We start from the raw sequence: 16,530 nt of genomic DNA, 5'->3' as shown, positions 1-16,530 counted from the left end.
AGTCTGGAATTCAGGGGAGTGGAATGGCTGGGGTTGATGGTGATGTCTGAGGCTGCGTAGAGAGGCCCAGGCTGAGTCTGGCCTTGGACCAGTGCCTTCTGATTGCTCCAGGCCCACTGTCTGCCCCCTGGGGGCTGTGGCTCTTGGCTGGAGGGGCCTGCCCACCTGTCAGTGCCAGCATGGAGATACGCTGACACCCCCTCCCGACATTCCCCCTGGTCCCATCTCTCTCTTCGTCCCTCCCCGACCATCCCTGCAGCCGGTTTTTATCTCCTTCACTCTGTTAGAATCCTGCTCCCAAAGCCTCAAGGAGCTCTTTGTCACCTTCTGTCCTCCTCTTGTTGGATCTTGGGGCAAACCAACACTGCTGACCTTCACAGTTTCTTGTAACCCTGTTCTCCTTGCCTTATGTACTCTTCTAGCTCACTGTGTTTCTCCTTTTAAACAGCTTTTCCTCATTCATTCATTTGTTCATTCAACAAATGTTAATCGAGGGTGTCTGGGTAGTGCAGTAGGTTAGGCATCAACTCTTGATTTCGGCTCAGATCGGGATCTCAGGATCGTGAGATTGAGCCCCGTGTCGAGTTCCATGTGGAGCCTGCCTAAGATTCTCTCTCCCTCTCCCTCTGCCCCATCTCCTCACTGCTCAGACTCTCTCTGAAAACAAAAGAACAAATATTCATCGAGAACCCACTGTGTGCCAGGCACTATGTGAGCCCCAGGAGCCAGTGGTCTCCATGCTTAGAGATCACAAATAAATTTGTAAATAAAATGGTGAAAAGGTCAGGTGCTACAAGGGGACCAATTGGGGCTTTCCCCTTTGTCTGTGTCTCAGTCCTTGGCCCAGAATCTTCTCAGGGTACCAGCACCTTGGGTCTGTGCTGTGGCCCCACCTGGGTATGTCAGGCCCAAAAGGGAGCTAGCTGTTTGAACCCTGGCTGAGACAGGGGTGTGGGCTCTGCTTTCCTTCCAGACGCCCAGGATGGAGATCCAGGGGCCAGCCTCACTCCTCCCTCTCACCCACCCTGCCAGGCCCTTCCTCATCAGTCCACCTGCTCAATATGGGGTCACCTGTTCACCTGGTGTGCACTGCAGCCTCCTAGCCAGGCTTCCAAGCACTCTCTGTGCCTCTCCACCCTTTTACTCTGCATACTTCACTCTGTCATACATTGTGAACACGGGCCAGGGCCAAAGCGCTCAGTGCCCCGGTGTACCCTCAGTTGCTTAAAAAGGCACCCCACACCTTCTACCAGAAAGTGTGAGCCCTTTCCCGGGTCCCTGAGGCCCCTCTGCCAGCCATTCTGTTGCTTGCATGCCCAGACGTCCTGGTCCCCACCTTTCCCTGTGACTCATCCTCTCTCCAAGGGCTTCCTGTGTACCTGTGCCACCTCTTTCAGGCAGTCACCCCTACTTCTCACAAATCCCCTTCCCAGCCTACCCTCCAGGCCCAGGTCACCAACATTGGCACTGTTGCCATTTTGGGCCATCCTGCAGGGTGTTTAAGCAGGTGACCTGCCTCTGCCCACTAGGCGTCCTGACAGTCTCAAATGTTTCCAGATGTTGCCAGGATCCCCAAGGGGCATAGCTGCCCAGGTTGATCTGAGTGAGGCAGTCCTTTGTGCCCCCTGCATGTGTCCTGTGTTCCCCCTGGGCATCACTGCCTGCCCCTTAGCTTTCCCCTTAGCCCGGGTGTTCCCAGACACCTGGAGCAGCCCCTGCCTTGCGTCCTGGTACCCCCAGCACTGTGTGCTGTTCTGAAGGGCAGAGCTTCTGCCTCCCCCTCTGTGCTCCTGCCCTGCGCTGTTGGCGTTGTTGGACCCGCAGCCAGTATTTCCTGGGTTCTCAACAGTTGACCTGACCTCTTCCCCAGTATTCTGGGGTGCATGGGTGGAGGGAGCCCACCTCCATCTGTGACATTGGCATGTGCATGCTCTGACTCTGCAAAGGAGAGGATCTGTGGGGAGGTGAGGCCTAGCCGGCCCAGTTATTCGTGGCATCTCCGGAAAGATAAGATAGACGCAGCCCTGCGCCATTTCAGCCCCGGGAACTCCTTCCAGTGTCAGAACACAGCGAGCCAGTGCCAGGTTATTATGATGTAGCCTTGAGCTTTCCCGTTGTTTATAGAAGAAAATTGTTGGCGGGCTTTGGTGTCTTAACTATTATCGAAGGCAAACTGCTGGTCAGGACGTCAAAGCTGATGGAGACTATCAGTGTGTTTGGACACCCTGCTAAATGGGATGGCTTTATGGACAGTGACCATATCGTTAATCTTCCACGTGGGCCCCTTGGGAGAGCAAAAGGGATCTGGCCAGGACAGCAGGTGTCAGTGGGAACCGTCCCAGCCAGCGGGTTTCTTCAGCTCAGAGTGTGCTTCTGAGTTCTGTGCTCTTCCCTGCCTGGCGCAGCCTTCTGCTCCCCCTCTTCTGCTCAGGAGTGCCTGTTCTCTCACACCCTTGCCTGCTTGCGTGATTTCTTCCACCTGAGACCCACCACCCATCCTTCCAGGGCATGTGTACAGCACTCCCCACCCCAACCCTCCATGCCCACCTGTCCCCCCCTGGGTCCCAGTCTCAGACTCCTCTCTCTAAGTGTGGGATCTATAGCCTGTGTCTGGGGCAGCTCTCATCTGTGGCAGGATGGCCAACCTGCCTATTGGCCAGGGCTTTCTGGGTTAGTCTTTTTTTTTTTTTTTTAAGATTTTATTTATTTATTCATGAGACAGAGAGAGACAGAGAGACAGAGACACAGGCAGAGGGAGAAGCAGGCTCCATGCAGGGAGCCCAACATGGGATTCGATCCCGGGTCACCAGGATCACGCCTTGAGCCGAAGGCAGGCACCAAACCCCTGAGCCACCCAGGGATCCCCTTTCTGGGTTAGTCTTGATGTCTTGCACGCCCAGAGCCCCTCCTTCCTGGGTTGGTCACCCTATCTGCAGAGAGACAGAGCCTCCCTAGGGGGTGGTGAGTTTGGGAGGAGGCAGCTCTTCGTCTCTAGGAAGTAGGGCAAATCACCACCTGGCTGGGGGTAGGGGTAGGATAGTCCCTTAGCCTAGGGATGTCTTGCTGGCTGAGTGCCTGAGGCCCCTGGGCCAGTGGCCCTGGGCTTTGGAGGGAGCTGGGAAGGCAGGACAGTAGATGGCGCTGTGGGTCAGGCAAGGACAGCCAAGAGCCCGTGGGCTGACACCTTTGTATTTGCTCTGTGGTCCCATTTTCTGGTTTCAGATCCTCAGCTAGCAACTGTTGGCTAATTTCAGGTGCCCCAGAGGAACCCCCTATGGGTACCAGGAAGCTGACCCTGCAGATGCCGCTGGGCCGAAGCAAGGGAACCACCCTGACACCTGGGAGGATGGCTCAGGTCCCATTCCCTGTGTTCACACCCTCTCTGGGCCTTGGTTTCTCCATCTCTGAGGTGAAGACCCCCAGCTCAGGTCCCATCGAGCTCTGAAACACTGTGACCCACTCACTTTACCAGGGGCTGCCCAGGGATGGCCCTTTGTGGGGTCCAGGGGAATAGAATGTCCCTTGCCCTCCTGGAACTGGTGTTTGGGCCACCAAGGTAAGATAGGATATCATGAGTGCAATCTAAAAGGGTGTGGGCAGCCTGGGAGGCTCAGCGGTTTAGCACTGCCTTCTGCCCAGGGCGTGATCCTGGAGACCTGGGATCGAGTCCCACATCAGGCTCCCTGTGTGGAGCCTGCTTCTCCCTCTGCCTGTGTCTCTGCCTCTCTCTCTCTCTCTCTCGTGAATAAGTAAATAAAATCTTAAAAAAAATAAATAAAAGTCAGGGTATGATTAGTAATAAAGCTTACAAGTAGAGAACACATCTAGGAGACAGGAGACAGGCTGCACAGGGCCTAGGAGGTAGGCTGGGCTTTCTAGAGGAGCAGCAGGCATGGAGGGTGGGGGGCAAGAGTCAAGAAGGCCAAAGCAAAGGGGATGTGTATGGACAGAAGGTGGACTGGTGGGCCTGGGGCCCCGGAAAGAGGACTCTGAACATTGGCTTGCAACCCTGATTGTCTGCTACAGGCTGGCAGCAATGAGAGAGAGAGAGAGAGAGAGAGAGAGAGTATGTAAGTGAGTGGCCGTGCATGTGAGAGTATGTGAGTATATGTGAGCATGCATGTGCTTCTGTGTGTATGTGTGTGTGTGTGTGTGTGTGTGTATCTCATTCAGACAGGCTAGGGAATTGGGATAGGGTGTGAACCCAAACTGTCTGAGACCCTCGCTCCCATCTGGCTTAGAAATCTGGCTCCCAGAGCATGGCCAGGCACCCACTGGGCTCCCAGTCAGTGTTTCCGGATTGGGAAACATCCTCTTCTGCCACGAGTGCGTCTTGCCTCTGTGGGAAGCCTGAGCTGGGCTTGTGGGTATAGCCTGTGGCATTAGCAGGGTTTTTCACTGAGCGGAGCTGGCTGGTGGGCTGGGCATGAGAGCCAAGAGAGCACAGAGCTCTGGCTAGCTAGCTGCTTGTCTCTTACGGCTAATGTCCTCCAGGACACCATAGCCCTCCCCTGGCCCTTGCTCTCTCCCTGTCCCTGCCCAAGATGCTCTCTCAGAGCTGGGTTATGCGGAATTAATGGCATGTCTGGTCTCAACTCCACGGTTGGGGACAGTCAGCTGCTCATCACTGGGGACCCTCGCTTGCTTGTCTAGCATCTCTGTGTTGGCTCAAGTGCCAGATGTTCCGTGTGTGTGTGTGTGTGTGTGTGTGTGTGTGTGTGTGCTCTTTTCTGAGCCAGGGAGTAGACATGTGTTTTCAGCTGGAAGCAGCCCTGACCACCCCTGCAGCCCCATCCCTATCCGAATGGAGAGCTGTACTGGCTAGCGCATCGCTCTGTGGGGCTGCTGGCACTGGCCTGGTGGTGGTGGTGGGGGGCATCGTGCTGTCGGCCAGGGCTAACTTTAGAATCTCAGTGTCTGAGCAACGTGGTGATGAAGTGTACTCGGCGCCTTGAACTGGGTCAGCTCACAGTCTTTGCCAGGATCCCTTGGAGTGACACAGTTAAGAACAAAAGGGTGGGGAGGTGGAAGGAGGCTGCCCCCCCAACACCTCCCACACTCCAAAGCCTAGGCGAAACCCTGGCTGGGCCAGCTTTCTTCAGTGACCTCATCCTTTTCCCTAGCTTCCTGACATTCTGGAGGTGCAATCTGAGTTTTCTTAGAAAGTCCGTGCTGGGTGGTGGTGGTGATTGTGGGTCCAAGCACTTCTTCCTGTGATGACTTATTTTTGGTTCTGGCCTCTGTGGCCTTTTGAGGACATCAGGGCATTGTGCGGATTTGTGGGATTGAAAAGCACACGTTGGAGAAGGCTCCTCCCTGAGTGGTTGGGTGAAGGTGACCTCTTGGGATCCTTCCCACATTGAGGGGGTCCAGGACGGAGTTTTCTTGCCCTAGCTTTTCCGGGGTACTCTGAGCAGATTGGGACCTCCTACTTCAACCTTTCTGTAGAACCCCTGGCCTTCAGGTTAGATGAGCGGCTCAGGGGCCATTCATCACCTGGACCCATTCACCTACCTCTGTTGTGACGCCCTCGCAGAGCTCTGGCCATCTACTCTCCGCTATTCTGCAGACCTGATCTCTCACCTCTTTGGATCTTTGCAGTGTGTTCCCTCTTCCTAGAGGGGCCTCCCTTCCTCTCCACCTTTGCTTGTCCTTTAGCCAGCCTGCCCTGAGCCCCAGGCCCACGTGGACATGGCCAAGCATCCCCTTTGCACTTCCCAGACCCTGGCTTGGCTAACCCACAGCTCTGTGGACTCTGTCGTGTGCTCAAGTTTGGCTGCCTCCCTCAGACTGAATGCTCCTAGAAGCTAAGGACAGCATCTTGGAGCTAAGGACAAGGCCTAGCCCAGTGTTAGAAGGGGTGGATGGGAAGCTGTCCTTCCAATATCAGGCGTGAGCACTGAGTAGCCCCGAGAGCAGTGGGCCAGGCAAGGCATGTCCTCCTTTTTTCTCCTGTGAGAAGGATGCCAGGTCCTCCCCCTCACCTGCTGATGCTGCCATGAGTGCACTGTCAGGAATTAATGAGATGCAGCCACGAGTGTTTAGCAGCCTGGGAGGCAGACTGGTTGAGTTGTTGGCTTTGCCCCATTCCTGGGCCTGCTTTTGACGCCAGCCGAGATTCCATGAACAAGTTCCAGGGCTTGAGTTCTTATCTCACTTTACTGCTCACTTGCTCCCTGAGTCAGTCCCTTCCCTTCCCTGGGTCTCACTTGCCTCATCTGAGGTCTGGAGGAGCGGCCTTTGCCCAATTTCCTCACTGTGAGCAGCGAGGCTGTTGCAGAGGAAATGAGTGCAAAAGGGTTTGGAAGCACGAAGTGCCCAGTGTCATATTTGGCTCAAAGGAGGAGCAGCTGCAGGAGCCGTCTGGTTGCAGGCACGTCCAGAAGAGCACTTGCATCGGTGGAAACTCCTAGAGCCTTTATCCTCTCCCAGCCACTTTCCCAAGCTTTAGGCCAAGTGCCTTCACTTATACCAGAATCTCCTGCCCAGAAAATTTCCATGGCCTATGGATACATCTTAGAGCATAATTTCCATAGCTGGCGACACCTTCCTGGCCCCCAGGAGTCAGGAATGAGCCAGGGAGAGGCTTTGACTCTGTCGGGAAATGTTGGATGCGCACATTGTTGGCCAGTGCCATGGGGCCGCGCATCACCAGGCAGTATTGTCAGGCTCTCCAGTGTCATCGGGTGACACTGCCAGGCTGTGAAGTTCTGGTCCACCGCTTGCCCAAGAAGCAGCCTGGTTCTTGCCACCTTTGTCTCCGACTCCCACCTTCCTCATTCCCTGCCTTGGCACAGTGAGACTCAAGAGGGCTAAGATGAGAGATGGTCAAGTGCCAGCCTGATCAATGTGGGGCTTAGGTCCAAAGATCTGGGCTGATGCCCCACTGCATTCCAGGAAAGCCCCCCATGTTTACGTGTTTGCTGGACAGAGGGTAATAATGCCAGGGGTTTATTCAAAGAGAGGACAGCATGGGCCTGGGACCCTGGACTCCTGAGGTTTTGGTGGCCATGGAATCTGGACTGGCCAGGGAGTGCTGGGGTACATACTGGGCAGGAGGCAAGAGATCGTGAAGAGAAGCTGGAACCAAAGATGAACAGCTGGCCTGGAGGTCCTGGGTGGAGGGGAGTGGATAATCCTGGCCACCTGATAGAAAATGGAGATTTAGGGGCTGGCCTGGGTTGGAGGGGGATTGGTGGAGCAGAAGGTGAGAGGTGGAGCCTTTACAGATTTCCTCAAGGTAGCTTTCAAAGCCAGGTGGTGCTTACTCTCCGAGGCTCTGGCCCAGCCTCAGAGGCCAGCCCCTGTGTTGGGTACAAGGTTCTGCTAACACACCTTTGTTGCTTTTCACTTTGTCTTGATGCTCCTGCTGAAAATAGCCCTGGATGGGCCCACGTGTGCTGACTGGATGTGCGGTGCAGTAAGGGATAGTGTGCACAGAGACCTCTGCTCCCAAGGCCCACCCCATCCTCCCTGCTGCTGCTGCATGATACTTGAATTGACCCCAACTGGTCCTGAAATGGCACACATAGTAGGTGTGATGTTCTTCAGCCTTCCAGGGCTGTGCTCTGGGCAGAGGGGCCTGTGGTGAGGACGGTGAGGATGCCAGCCCTTTAGCCTCATGACTGGATGGATTTATCCCTCTTCAGGGTTATTCTGTGGCTTAGATGGGAGTACAGCATGGAGGGGGGTGTCATGCTCTGGGCGTGTAATAGGCAGCAGCTCCTCTGCCGTGAGTCCCCATCTGTCCACCCATACAGCAGGTGGAATTGTCATGGCATGACACGAATAGCAAGCACCAAGGGGATTTGTAAGCAATAAAGCAAAGGATGAGCAGAAGGAGTTAACGTGATTTATAATAAACACGTATTTTGTCTTCAATCTGTTCCTGGCACAAGCTTCCTAAAACCCTCGGAATTTCCTAAGTGATGGGAGCCAGAAAAGTGTCTTTTGTTATGTTAATGAGGTGACTTTTGGGAAGCCTCTCTGTCCCCTAAGTCTGGGGATCAGTGGAGCCAGCCCATGTGTAGACAGTTGGAGCTCTCAGTTCTATTTCTGGCCTCCCGGGAGGGGAGAGAGCTGGAGATGGAGTTGGGGCCAGTGAACAATGATTTCATCCATCTTGCCTGTGTAATCCAGGCTCCATAAAGCCCCAAAAGAGTGGGGTTTGGAGAGCTTTCCCAGGTTGGTGAACAGGTGGAGTTTGGGGGAGAGCAACAGGCTCGAGATTCCCAGGAGCTATGCACCCTTTCCCCACACCTCGCTCTCTGTATCTCTTCCAGCCCAGCTGTTCCTGAGTTCTGGTCTGTATAATACGCTGGCGACCTACGAAGTCAGTATTTCTCTGAAGTGTTGTGAGCTGCTCTAGCAAATTAATCGAATTGGAGGTGGGCGGTCATGAACCTCGAATTTATACCTGTTGGCCTGACAAGGGTGACCACCCAGACTTGGAGTTGGCGTCTGTGGTTGGGACAGTGCGATCTAACTCCATCTCCAGAACCATAGCGTCCAAGAGGAGCTAATTGCTTCGTGTTGTTAGGGAAAGCACACACATCAGAGGCTATCGTAGCGACTAGTTTTATTTGCTCATGAAGTTTCTTTCTTTTTTTTTTTTTTTTAAAGATTTATTTATTTACTTATTCATGAGAAACACAGAGAGAGAGAGAGGGAGAGAGAGGCAGAGACACAGGCAGAGGGAGAAGCAGGCTCCATGCAAGGAGCCTGATGTGGGACTCGATCCCGGGTCTCCAGGATCACACCCCGGGCTGCAGGCGGCGCTAAACCGCTGTGCCACCAGGGCTGCCCTCTTTTTTTTTTTTTTAATTTTTATTTATTTATGATAGTCACAGAGAGAGAGAGAGAGAGAGAGAGGCAGAGGGAGAAGCAGGCTCCATGCACCGGGAGCCCGACGTGGGATTCGATCCCGGGTCTCCAGGATCGCGCCCTGGGCCAAAGGCAGGCGCCAAACCGCTGCGCCACCCAGGGATCCCCCTGCTCATGAAGTTTCAATTGCCTTTTCGGCTAGGCCTCTATTTCAGGCCCAAACTTGCCCCTTCTTCCTGAGTGGGGCCCTGTGCTTTTCCCTCCCAAAGCCTGGGACTTCTCATGTATCCTGGTGGCTGGCACAGCGGGGAGTACAGCCCGAGTGAGGGGGCAAGGGGAGTGAGGGGGCGAGGTAAAGTGCCAGCTCAGCAGGAAGGGCTTCACTCTGAGGCTGGCCCCCCTGCCCCCTTGCCCCCTGCCGGCCACACCAACAGTGACTCACAGGGACCCCCCATAATGCCCAGTACCCTCCCCTCTCTCTCCCTAGCCTGGGCGGCTCCAAGGCTGGATGCCATCGGCACAGTGACTTGTTACCAGCCACCGATTCCCAGGGGCCTCTTTGGAGCTCTGTGTCCACCACGAGGCTAGGGGAAGTGGGTTGGTGTCTTGGGAGGTGCAGTACCAGGGTCAGATTTGTGCTGAGGGCCCCAGGAGCCCTTCGAGGAAGTGCTGCCCCGGGATGAGGCAGCTGAGCTGCGATGAGGTGGGCTCACTGTGTGGTAGGCTCAGGGCCCAGGAAGGGCACGCATCTGAGTTAGGTTCTCTGGCCTGGGTGGGAACCATCTGTGCTGCCCCTGCAGCGGAGTGTGGAACCCCACTCCCTAGCACTTGTGCCCAGCAGGGGATGGATGTGACCTTGACAAGCCCCTGGAACCCTGAAGCATGCACCCCATCTCCTGGCAAGATTAGAGGCTGAGTCTGCCCTGGTCCTGCCCTCAGCTTCTCCCCGCTACTTTGAGAAAGACCACTCAGTTGTCCTACAAAGCGCCAGAGGCACTAGTGCCTTCTAGAGGCTTTCTTCCATTAGGGATGAAGAACATTGGAGAAAGGGGTGCTCGGGGAAGGGGTGACTGTGGCATGTCCTGCACAGACTCCTCTGTCACCTGTCCTATAGACTCTCTTGTCACGTAGGGAGGAATCTTGGATGCGGTCACTGATGAAGTAGCTGGGTGTGGGCAGCCTGCCCCAGCAGCCAGCTGGTTGGATGGGGTAGCACTGCTCCGTATCTCCCCACCAGTCTTTGAGGGTAGGGACCAAGTGATGGTGGCCTGCAGTGATGAGGCAGGACAGCCCTAGGTAGGAGCAGTGCTGTCCATGGAGGGCACCAGACTCTCCAGAAGCAGCACCTGGGGACCAGAGAGGTTGCTTGACCTGCCCTGGTCACACAGCTGTGGGAGCTGAACTGGGCCCGGCAGCTGGGCCTTCTCCTGTGCATTTCCCTACTCCCCCTTCCCACCCCTTGAGGGGCCTGCATGGTGCAGACACAGTCCTAAGTGGCGGCATGGCCCGGCCCCAAGGAGGCAGAGCCCTGGGGCCCTGATGTTGGGAAGAGGCTCTGAGAAGGCCTGCTGGGGCTCTTGCCCTGAGGCCCCCTCCCGCTCCCCCCACTGCCACTACAGGGTGCACGACTGTCCTGCACGGACCTCTCTGCAGCTTGGCTTCCGGCTGGTGTGCATCCTACCTGTGTGATATTATGACTGCACGTGGACTTCCTGTGGGCAAGGCTGCAAGGTGGCCATGGAGGTCAGCCACCCAGAAAGGATGCCTCTGCTGGGGTAGGGCAGGCGCAGGGGTCCTCATGGCCCATCCTTGGGCTGCTCCACCTTAGGAGCCCAGTGCAGTCATGTCCCCCTAGACCCCCAAGTACTCCTTGCCCATCTTGCTGGGCTGGAGAGCAGGAGTTGGGGGGCTCTGTCTCCCTGACGATACCTCTCAGCTGGGGGCACCTGGGCAAGATTTTTGAGGCTCAGTTTTGTCATCTGTGAAAGAGGCAGAGTAATGAGGGCCTTGAGGATTGGACAGGAAGATAGGTAAAACAGTACCTGGAGCACCCTGAGCGGCTCACCTTTCTTACTGTCACCTTTGTCCCTGGCAGTGGCTTGTGGCCTAGCTGCCCTGGGGCTTCTGTGGTGCAACTGTCCTGTGGCCTCAGTCCTTTGGGATGGGCTCGGGTGGGGCAGCAGGGGCCTTCCCACCCAGCTTAGGAGCTGACTGCCGGGCCCAAGTCGTGGCCAGCTATTGACTGCATGACCTCAGGCAACATCCTCAACCTAAGCTCCGTGCCTCAGTTTCTTCATTTGTGAAACAAGTTCACTGGAAGTTCTACCCCAGGGTTGTGCTGAGGTTAATAAAGTCACCCACATGCAGCATGCAGAGCAGTGCCAGGCACAGTCAAAACTTGATAAGTATGAGCTGTTGTCGTCCTGGTCCTGTCTGACCGGTGCCTGGGAAATGTTTGGTGACCGAGCCGTATGTTGCTCCTGTCAACCACATGATAGGACTTGGTGGGGGTTATGGAGAAAGGGGCAGGGAAGGTTGTAGAGAAAGGGAGGAGCTGGGAGAGGGTGCACACGGGTTCTGGCCTTTGGTGGTCACATTGCTCATGGCCGCTGGGTCCCTGGCATGTGCCCAGCTGGGTCCAGGTGTCGGGGCCCAGGGAGATGGTCGGTTCCAGGGTGAGGGGGGAACAGAAGGGCGGTTTAAGTGGAGGAGAGCTAGGAGGAGGGGGGCCACACCTCATCAGAAGTTTGGGAAGGTCAGAGGTGGTCGTGAGAATTGAGGCTGGGTGGGTAGGCTCGGGGGCCTCCTGGAGTGCCAGGGAGCCAAGGAAGGCAGGGAAGAGTGAACCTGTGGGCACATCAGAGAGCCCAGCCCAGCCCCTGTGTGGTTCCTTTGCTGTGTGAGGCTTTGTGCCAGGGCCGACTTGGTCACAAGGTCACAACGAACGCATTGACGCCTCCACCCGGAGGCTCTGTACCACCATCCTCATCCCAGTCCTCAGATCTGCCTCGGGTCAGTGCAGCGCTATTGAGAATGGGGCTGCATAGACCCGCCTCTGCTCCTTGGTGTCCTTGGTTTTTGTTTGGTAGTGAAAGTAGATATGGGTGCCAAGGGTAGGGCCCAGCACCTGGTCCACCTCTGGGTGTGGTGGGGTTAGGGGACTGTCACTCAGGGCTCGCCCCTCCCAGCCAGGGCCAGGCCATGTGCCAGCCTTTCCCTGCTGCACCCCGAGCCTGCTTGTTGGCCTCTGTCACATACCTACTGGTCACTGTTTAGACTGGTGGCAGTGGTGTGAGGGGCATTGCCCTGCCCTGGCCACTGGGGAGCCTTTTGGCCCAGTCCAGCTGTGTCTTTGCTGTGATTGGTCAGGAAGCCAGGTCTTGGCAAGTCTATGAGACCTCAGGTGGGTCAAAGTGGCCAGCAGGGCCCAGAGGCTCTGAAAATCCAGGAGGGCCCATGCCCCAGGAGAACGTGGGGGACAGAGCCTCACCGTGTGGTTCCAGTCCAGCTGTGCACTGGCCAACTGGCAGCCGGGGCAGGCCATTTCATCTGCTCAAGTCTCAGTATCCCTATGCAGAAACCAGGGGAAGCAGGGTATACAATGGTCTTTTCTGCTTCCATGGACCTGAGGCTGTTTTGTAGCTCCACCCTGTGCCATGGGTTTCCTGAGAATCCCAGCTGTGACTTCCCAACAGCCCTGAATGTTCACCCCAATCCAGAGGTCCAAATACATGACCCTTCTGCCTCCCTATCCACCTGGATGGCCCGCCTAACCCTCACGTCCATGAGACTGGCTCTTCTGTGCCTCTGAGAACCCGCCGTCGTGTGAAGGCTCAGAGGCCCATTGCAAGGAGTCCAACCCTGGACTGCTCTCCAGCTAAATGGTCTCCATGCCTTGCTCCCACCAGGCTCCTGGCCAGCTTGCCTCCTCCCCAAGAGCTTCCTGCCATGGAGTGCCACTGGCAGGGCAAGCATGGCCCTATATAGGCTGCCTGGGCCCAGACCTGGTCCTGCCTGCCCCAAGCAAATCACTCAGCCTCTCTGAGCTTCAGTATACTCTCCTGTGAAGTAGGCCCTCACCTGCCTGCAAACCCTCCGAGAGGCAGGACTGGCCATCACTGCCCTGCTTGGCACCCCAGGGGCCCTGGGGTGCTGGCACCTTTCCAAGTACTGCCTTCCCCAGGCCCCTGCCCCAAGGGAAGCCTGCCAGTACTGGACTGCTGCCTCTGCCTGGATGGGGGAGTGTGGCCTGTCGTGGTGCCCAGTTCCTGCAACGCCACTCTGTGCCACTCTGCCCTCTGGGCCCTCCCTCCACACCCCTGCTGAGGTTTACTCTAGGCCTTTCTCCATTCTGTGAACACACCCAGGGCACTTGCCCCACATGGCTCTGGGAGGTATTAGAGATGAATAGGAAATCAGCTCTAGAGCCTGGTAATGAACCTGTGGTCTGCTGTGCTCTGCTAGAGCATCCCTTGTCATGATACTGGAATGGGCCATGAGCCACCCGAGAATCCTAGAAATGCCTTTCCCGTGGCTGTGGCCTTCAGGACTTCTGGGCCAACCCCCGGCTGCCTTCCTCCAGGCCTTCCTGTGTGCACCAGCAGCCCTAGTCCCAGCTATCACCTCTATAATTTCTCATTTCCCGCCTGTCCGCTGTGTGCATTTTTGTAAGCACCCCATGTCTTTTTCATAATGAAGCATAGGGTAAAGAGACAAAGGCCAGTGGAGCCCAGTGTAGGGCAGTTAGGTTTGGTGCTCAGTCCGAGATGTGGGCTCCATGGAGGGGCAGCCACGGGAGAAGCGAGCCCCCTGCATGGTGTGTCTGCATGTGTCCCTGACAGGCTGCACAGAGGCTGGGGATCGGAGGGGGTCATGAGTGCCAAAGGCTGTGGGGGAAATGAGGGGTCCAGTGAGGTGGAGGAAGGGATGCAAGATAGTCATCTGACAAGCACTGAATTCTCTGGGGGACCCCGTAGCAGCTCAGCGATACAAGAGAGATTTGAGGCACAGAGACAAATTATGTCTGGTGGGATCCTGGGGACCTGCTAGGGCCGGGGGCTTTTCGGCATCCTTACAGCATCTTGCTTCCTGCTGAAGACACAGAGCCTGGCTTTCCTTTTCCCTGTGAGAGGTAGCAGCCCACGGCCCCTGGGGGCCGCAGTGGTCTACAGAGCCACTGGCTTCCCCCATTAACAACTGCGCCAGGGGGCCTTTCCTGCAAATGAAGAACATTTTGGCTCTCTGTTTCATTCTCATGCTTTAAGTGCTTGTGAGGCCTCCAGAAGGAAGGAGGAGGCTCCAGACAGCAGGCAGGAAGCCACCAGTGGCTGGCACCCCAGCCAGGCCCTGCTCTTTAGACTTTCCCGTCTGGGTGATGGGGCTTGGGTGGCTAGCTACTCTGGGGGCCAGATGACTGTGTTGTTAACTTGAAACAGACCTGGCCCTGTTGTCAGGAATCATGGTCTGGGGGAGCCTTCTTACCTGTCTCTCACTCCCCTTGTCATTCCCCTGGTCCCTTGCCTGGGCACCTTGTGTGATGTGATTGATGCCCATGTGCCCAGTCTTCTCTCTGAGAAGGAGCATGTTGTTTGTTCATCGCTGAGCCCTGGTTCCTGCCAAAGTGGCCGTCACTTAGAGGCCTCATCTGTGAAATGAGTAAGGCACCTGGCTGCCAGCTCGGAAGCCAGATGGGGCTGGATTACAGTCTCTCTGCAGTCTAGGGGAGGTACTTGTAGACACTCTACCCAGAGAATATTTTCAGAGTCCAAGGCAGCAAAACACACTTGCTTTAGCCGTGGAGAACAAACATTTCTGGAGGGCAGCTTAGGGTCTCACTGGGCCCCGGTGGCATCATGACAGGCATTGGTGGTCAGCATGGACAGGCCATCCTCAGGCCTGATGTGACCAAATCAGTTTTCAGAGAAGCCGGGAACGCTCCATGAATGGAACCCCAGTATGGGTCATTCAGGAGCCAAAGGCAAGGGGAGGGATCCCTGGGTGGCGCAGCGGTTTGGCGCCTGCCTTTGGCCCAGGGCGCGATCCTGGAGACTTGGGATCGAATCCCACATCAGGCTCCCGGTGCATGGAGCCTGCTTCTCCCTCTGCCTGTGTCTCTGCCTCTCTCTCTCTCTCTCTGTGTGTGACTATCATAAAAAAAAAAAAAAAAAAAAAAATTCAAAGGCAAGGGGAGATTAAAACATTCAGCTCTAAATATATGTCTCCACCTCCTAAACTTGGAGACAGGGTCCCTACTCTCTTTTGTGATGTATGCCTAGAAGGTTGTGGTTCTGGAAAGTTCTTCCTTGTTGTCAGAAGAAGAAACTGTCCTGGGTGGAGGGTACTTGTTCAGGGTATCCCACTGGCCACTGACAGATGGGTGTCTGGGCCTTCATCAGTGCTGGGCTGTCCTGAGCTCGAGGAGGTAGGCCCTTGCTGAGCCGCTGAATGGGCTTCCTCTGGGGGCAGAGGTAAGTGTGCTAGAGCTCTGCCCTCTGGCACATGCTTGGTCCATCTGCACCTGCAATTTCCTGTTCTGCTTTCTCTTTCTAGATGTCACCTTTCCTTCTTGGAGGGATGATGGGTGCTCTCAGTATGGATCCTAGCTCTACCACTTACCATCTGGCTTCAGTTCCCTCCTCTGTGAAATGGGCATAATGAGAGGACCTGCCTATAATGTCTCTGTAAGAAGTCAGTGACTTGGTCCCCAAGCAGAGATTGGAATGTTTTCTGTTAGTACTCATGCAGATATGTGCTGTGGCCACTCTTAAGCCCCATCCTCAGATGGCACAGGCGCCATGCAGTCTATAAATGTTGGTTGAATAAATGCATAGATATATGCCCCCCTTTCACTTCTGCACTGTGGGTTCTTAAAAAAAAATCTGCTGACACCACACTGGTTGATGGGGATACTGTCCTGCAATGCAAGGGCTCCATTTGCTGGGGCCCAGCTGGAGGCAAGCTCTCCCTACCCCTGCTGGCAAAGCGCCCTTCTTGCCAGAACATACTCCTGCACCGTTAGCCATTCTCAAGGTGCCACAGTTATGCCTCTGAAGCCCATAATAGCTCAGAAGCAGGATGGGGGAGGAATGTAAATACCTAGGATGTTTACATCTGTCGGGGCCCCTCTTCTACTGACCATCAGGTGCTTTGCTTGATTTTCCAAAGGACAGAGGTCTGATCTCACACCATGGCTTGTGGCAGAGGTGGAGGGGTCCAGGTCTCCTGAAGTTCTCTCCTTATACTGAAAGCTGAACACAGGCTGTACCTTCGAGAGAAACAGACAAGAGGAGAGAAGAGGGAGATGCTGAAGGCACCTGGGGTTGCCGTGGCTGGCAGGATCCTGCTACAAGCCCCTTGGTTTGGCCTCTCAGCTTCAAGGTTAATGCCCCCTCCCCCAGGAGCCTCTGGCCATCCAGTCTAGAGTTGCCCCCACCCCCTGGCAGGGTCTGTGCTGTGTGGAAGGGACAGAGGGAGGAAGAACCGACTCTCCCCAATGACAGCCCTTTCCCTGCTGCAGCTAGCATATGACATCTTTTAATACGGGCAAAAGAAATAAAGGGGAACTGATAGCTATCCACAGGAGAAGGTATCTAGATTTTGCTAGACTTTCTAAATAGTTGTACAGAGTTGGAAGGATTCATGGGGCCTCACCTTGCTGAGTTGCTGATGGTGATGGATGCTGTGGAGGGCCCAGGAGGAGGCCACACA

The 16,530-nt window shown here is 55.6% G+C and overlaps 1 protein-coding gene and 1 long non-coding RNA gene across 6 annotated transcripts in view; both read left to right on the top strand.

Moving 5' to 3' along the window:
* The window catches only part of PEMT (phosphatidylethanolamine N-methyltransferase), an 89,314-nt gene that overhangs the window by 17,278 nt on the left and 55,506 nt on the right, over positions 1-16,530 (top strand). The window contains exon 3 of one of the 5 annotated variants that reach the window (XM_072820847.1): positions 3,255-3,409. The exons of the other annotated variants lie outside the window; for them this stretch is intronic. Within the exon in view, the coding sequence (XP_072676948.1) occupies positions 3,275-3,409 (135 nt within the window). The 5' untranslated portion in view covers positions 3,255-3,274. The remainder of the gene's footprint in view (positions 1-3,254; positions 3,410-16,530) is intronic. 5 annotated transcript variants of the gene reach the window in all.
* LOC140630510 (uncharacterized) lies at positions 4,872-15,665 on the top strand. Its single transcript, XR_012028265.1, has 2 exons — positions 4,872-8,387; positions 15,373-15,665. It is a non-coding gene; the product is annotated as an uncharacterized lncRNA (long non-coding RNA).

This window comes from Canis lupus, chromosome 3 (assembly GCF_048164855.1).
Source record: "Canis lupus baileyi chromosome 3, mCanLup2.hap1, whole genome shotgun sequence".
Lineage (NCBI taxonomy): Eukaryota > Metazoa > Chordata > Mammalia > Carnivora > Canidae > Canis > Canis lupus.
Note: the sequence above shows the minus strand (reverse complement) of the source record. Positions and strands in the feature narration are given on the sequence as shown.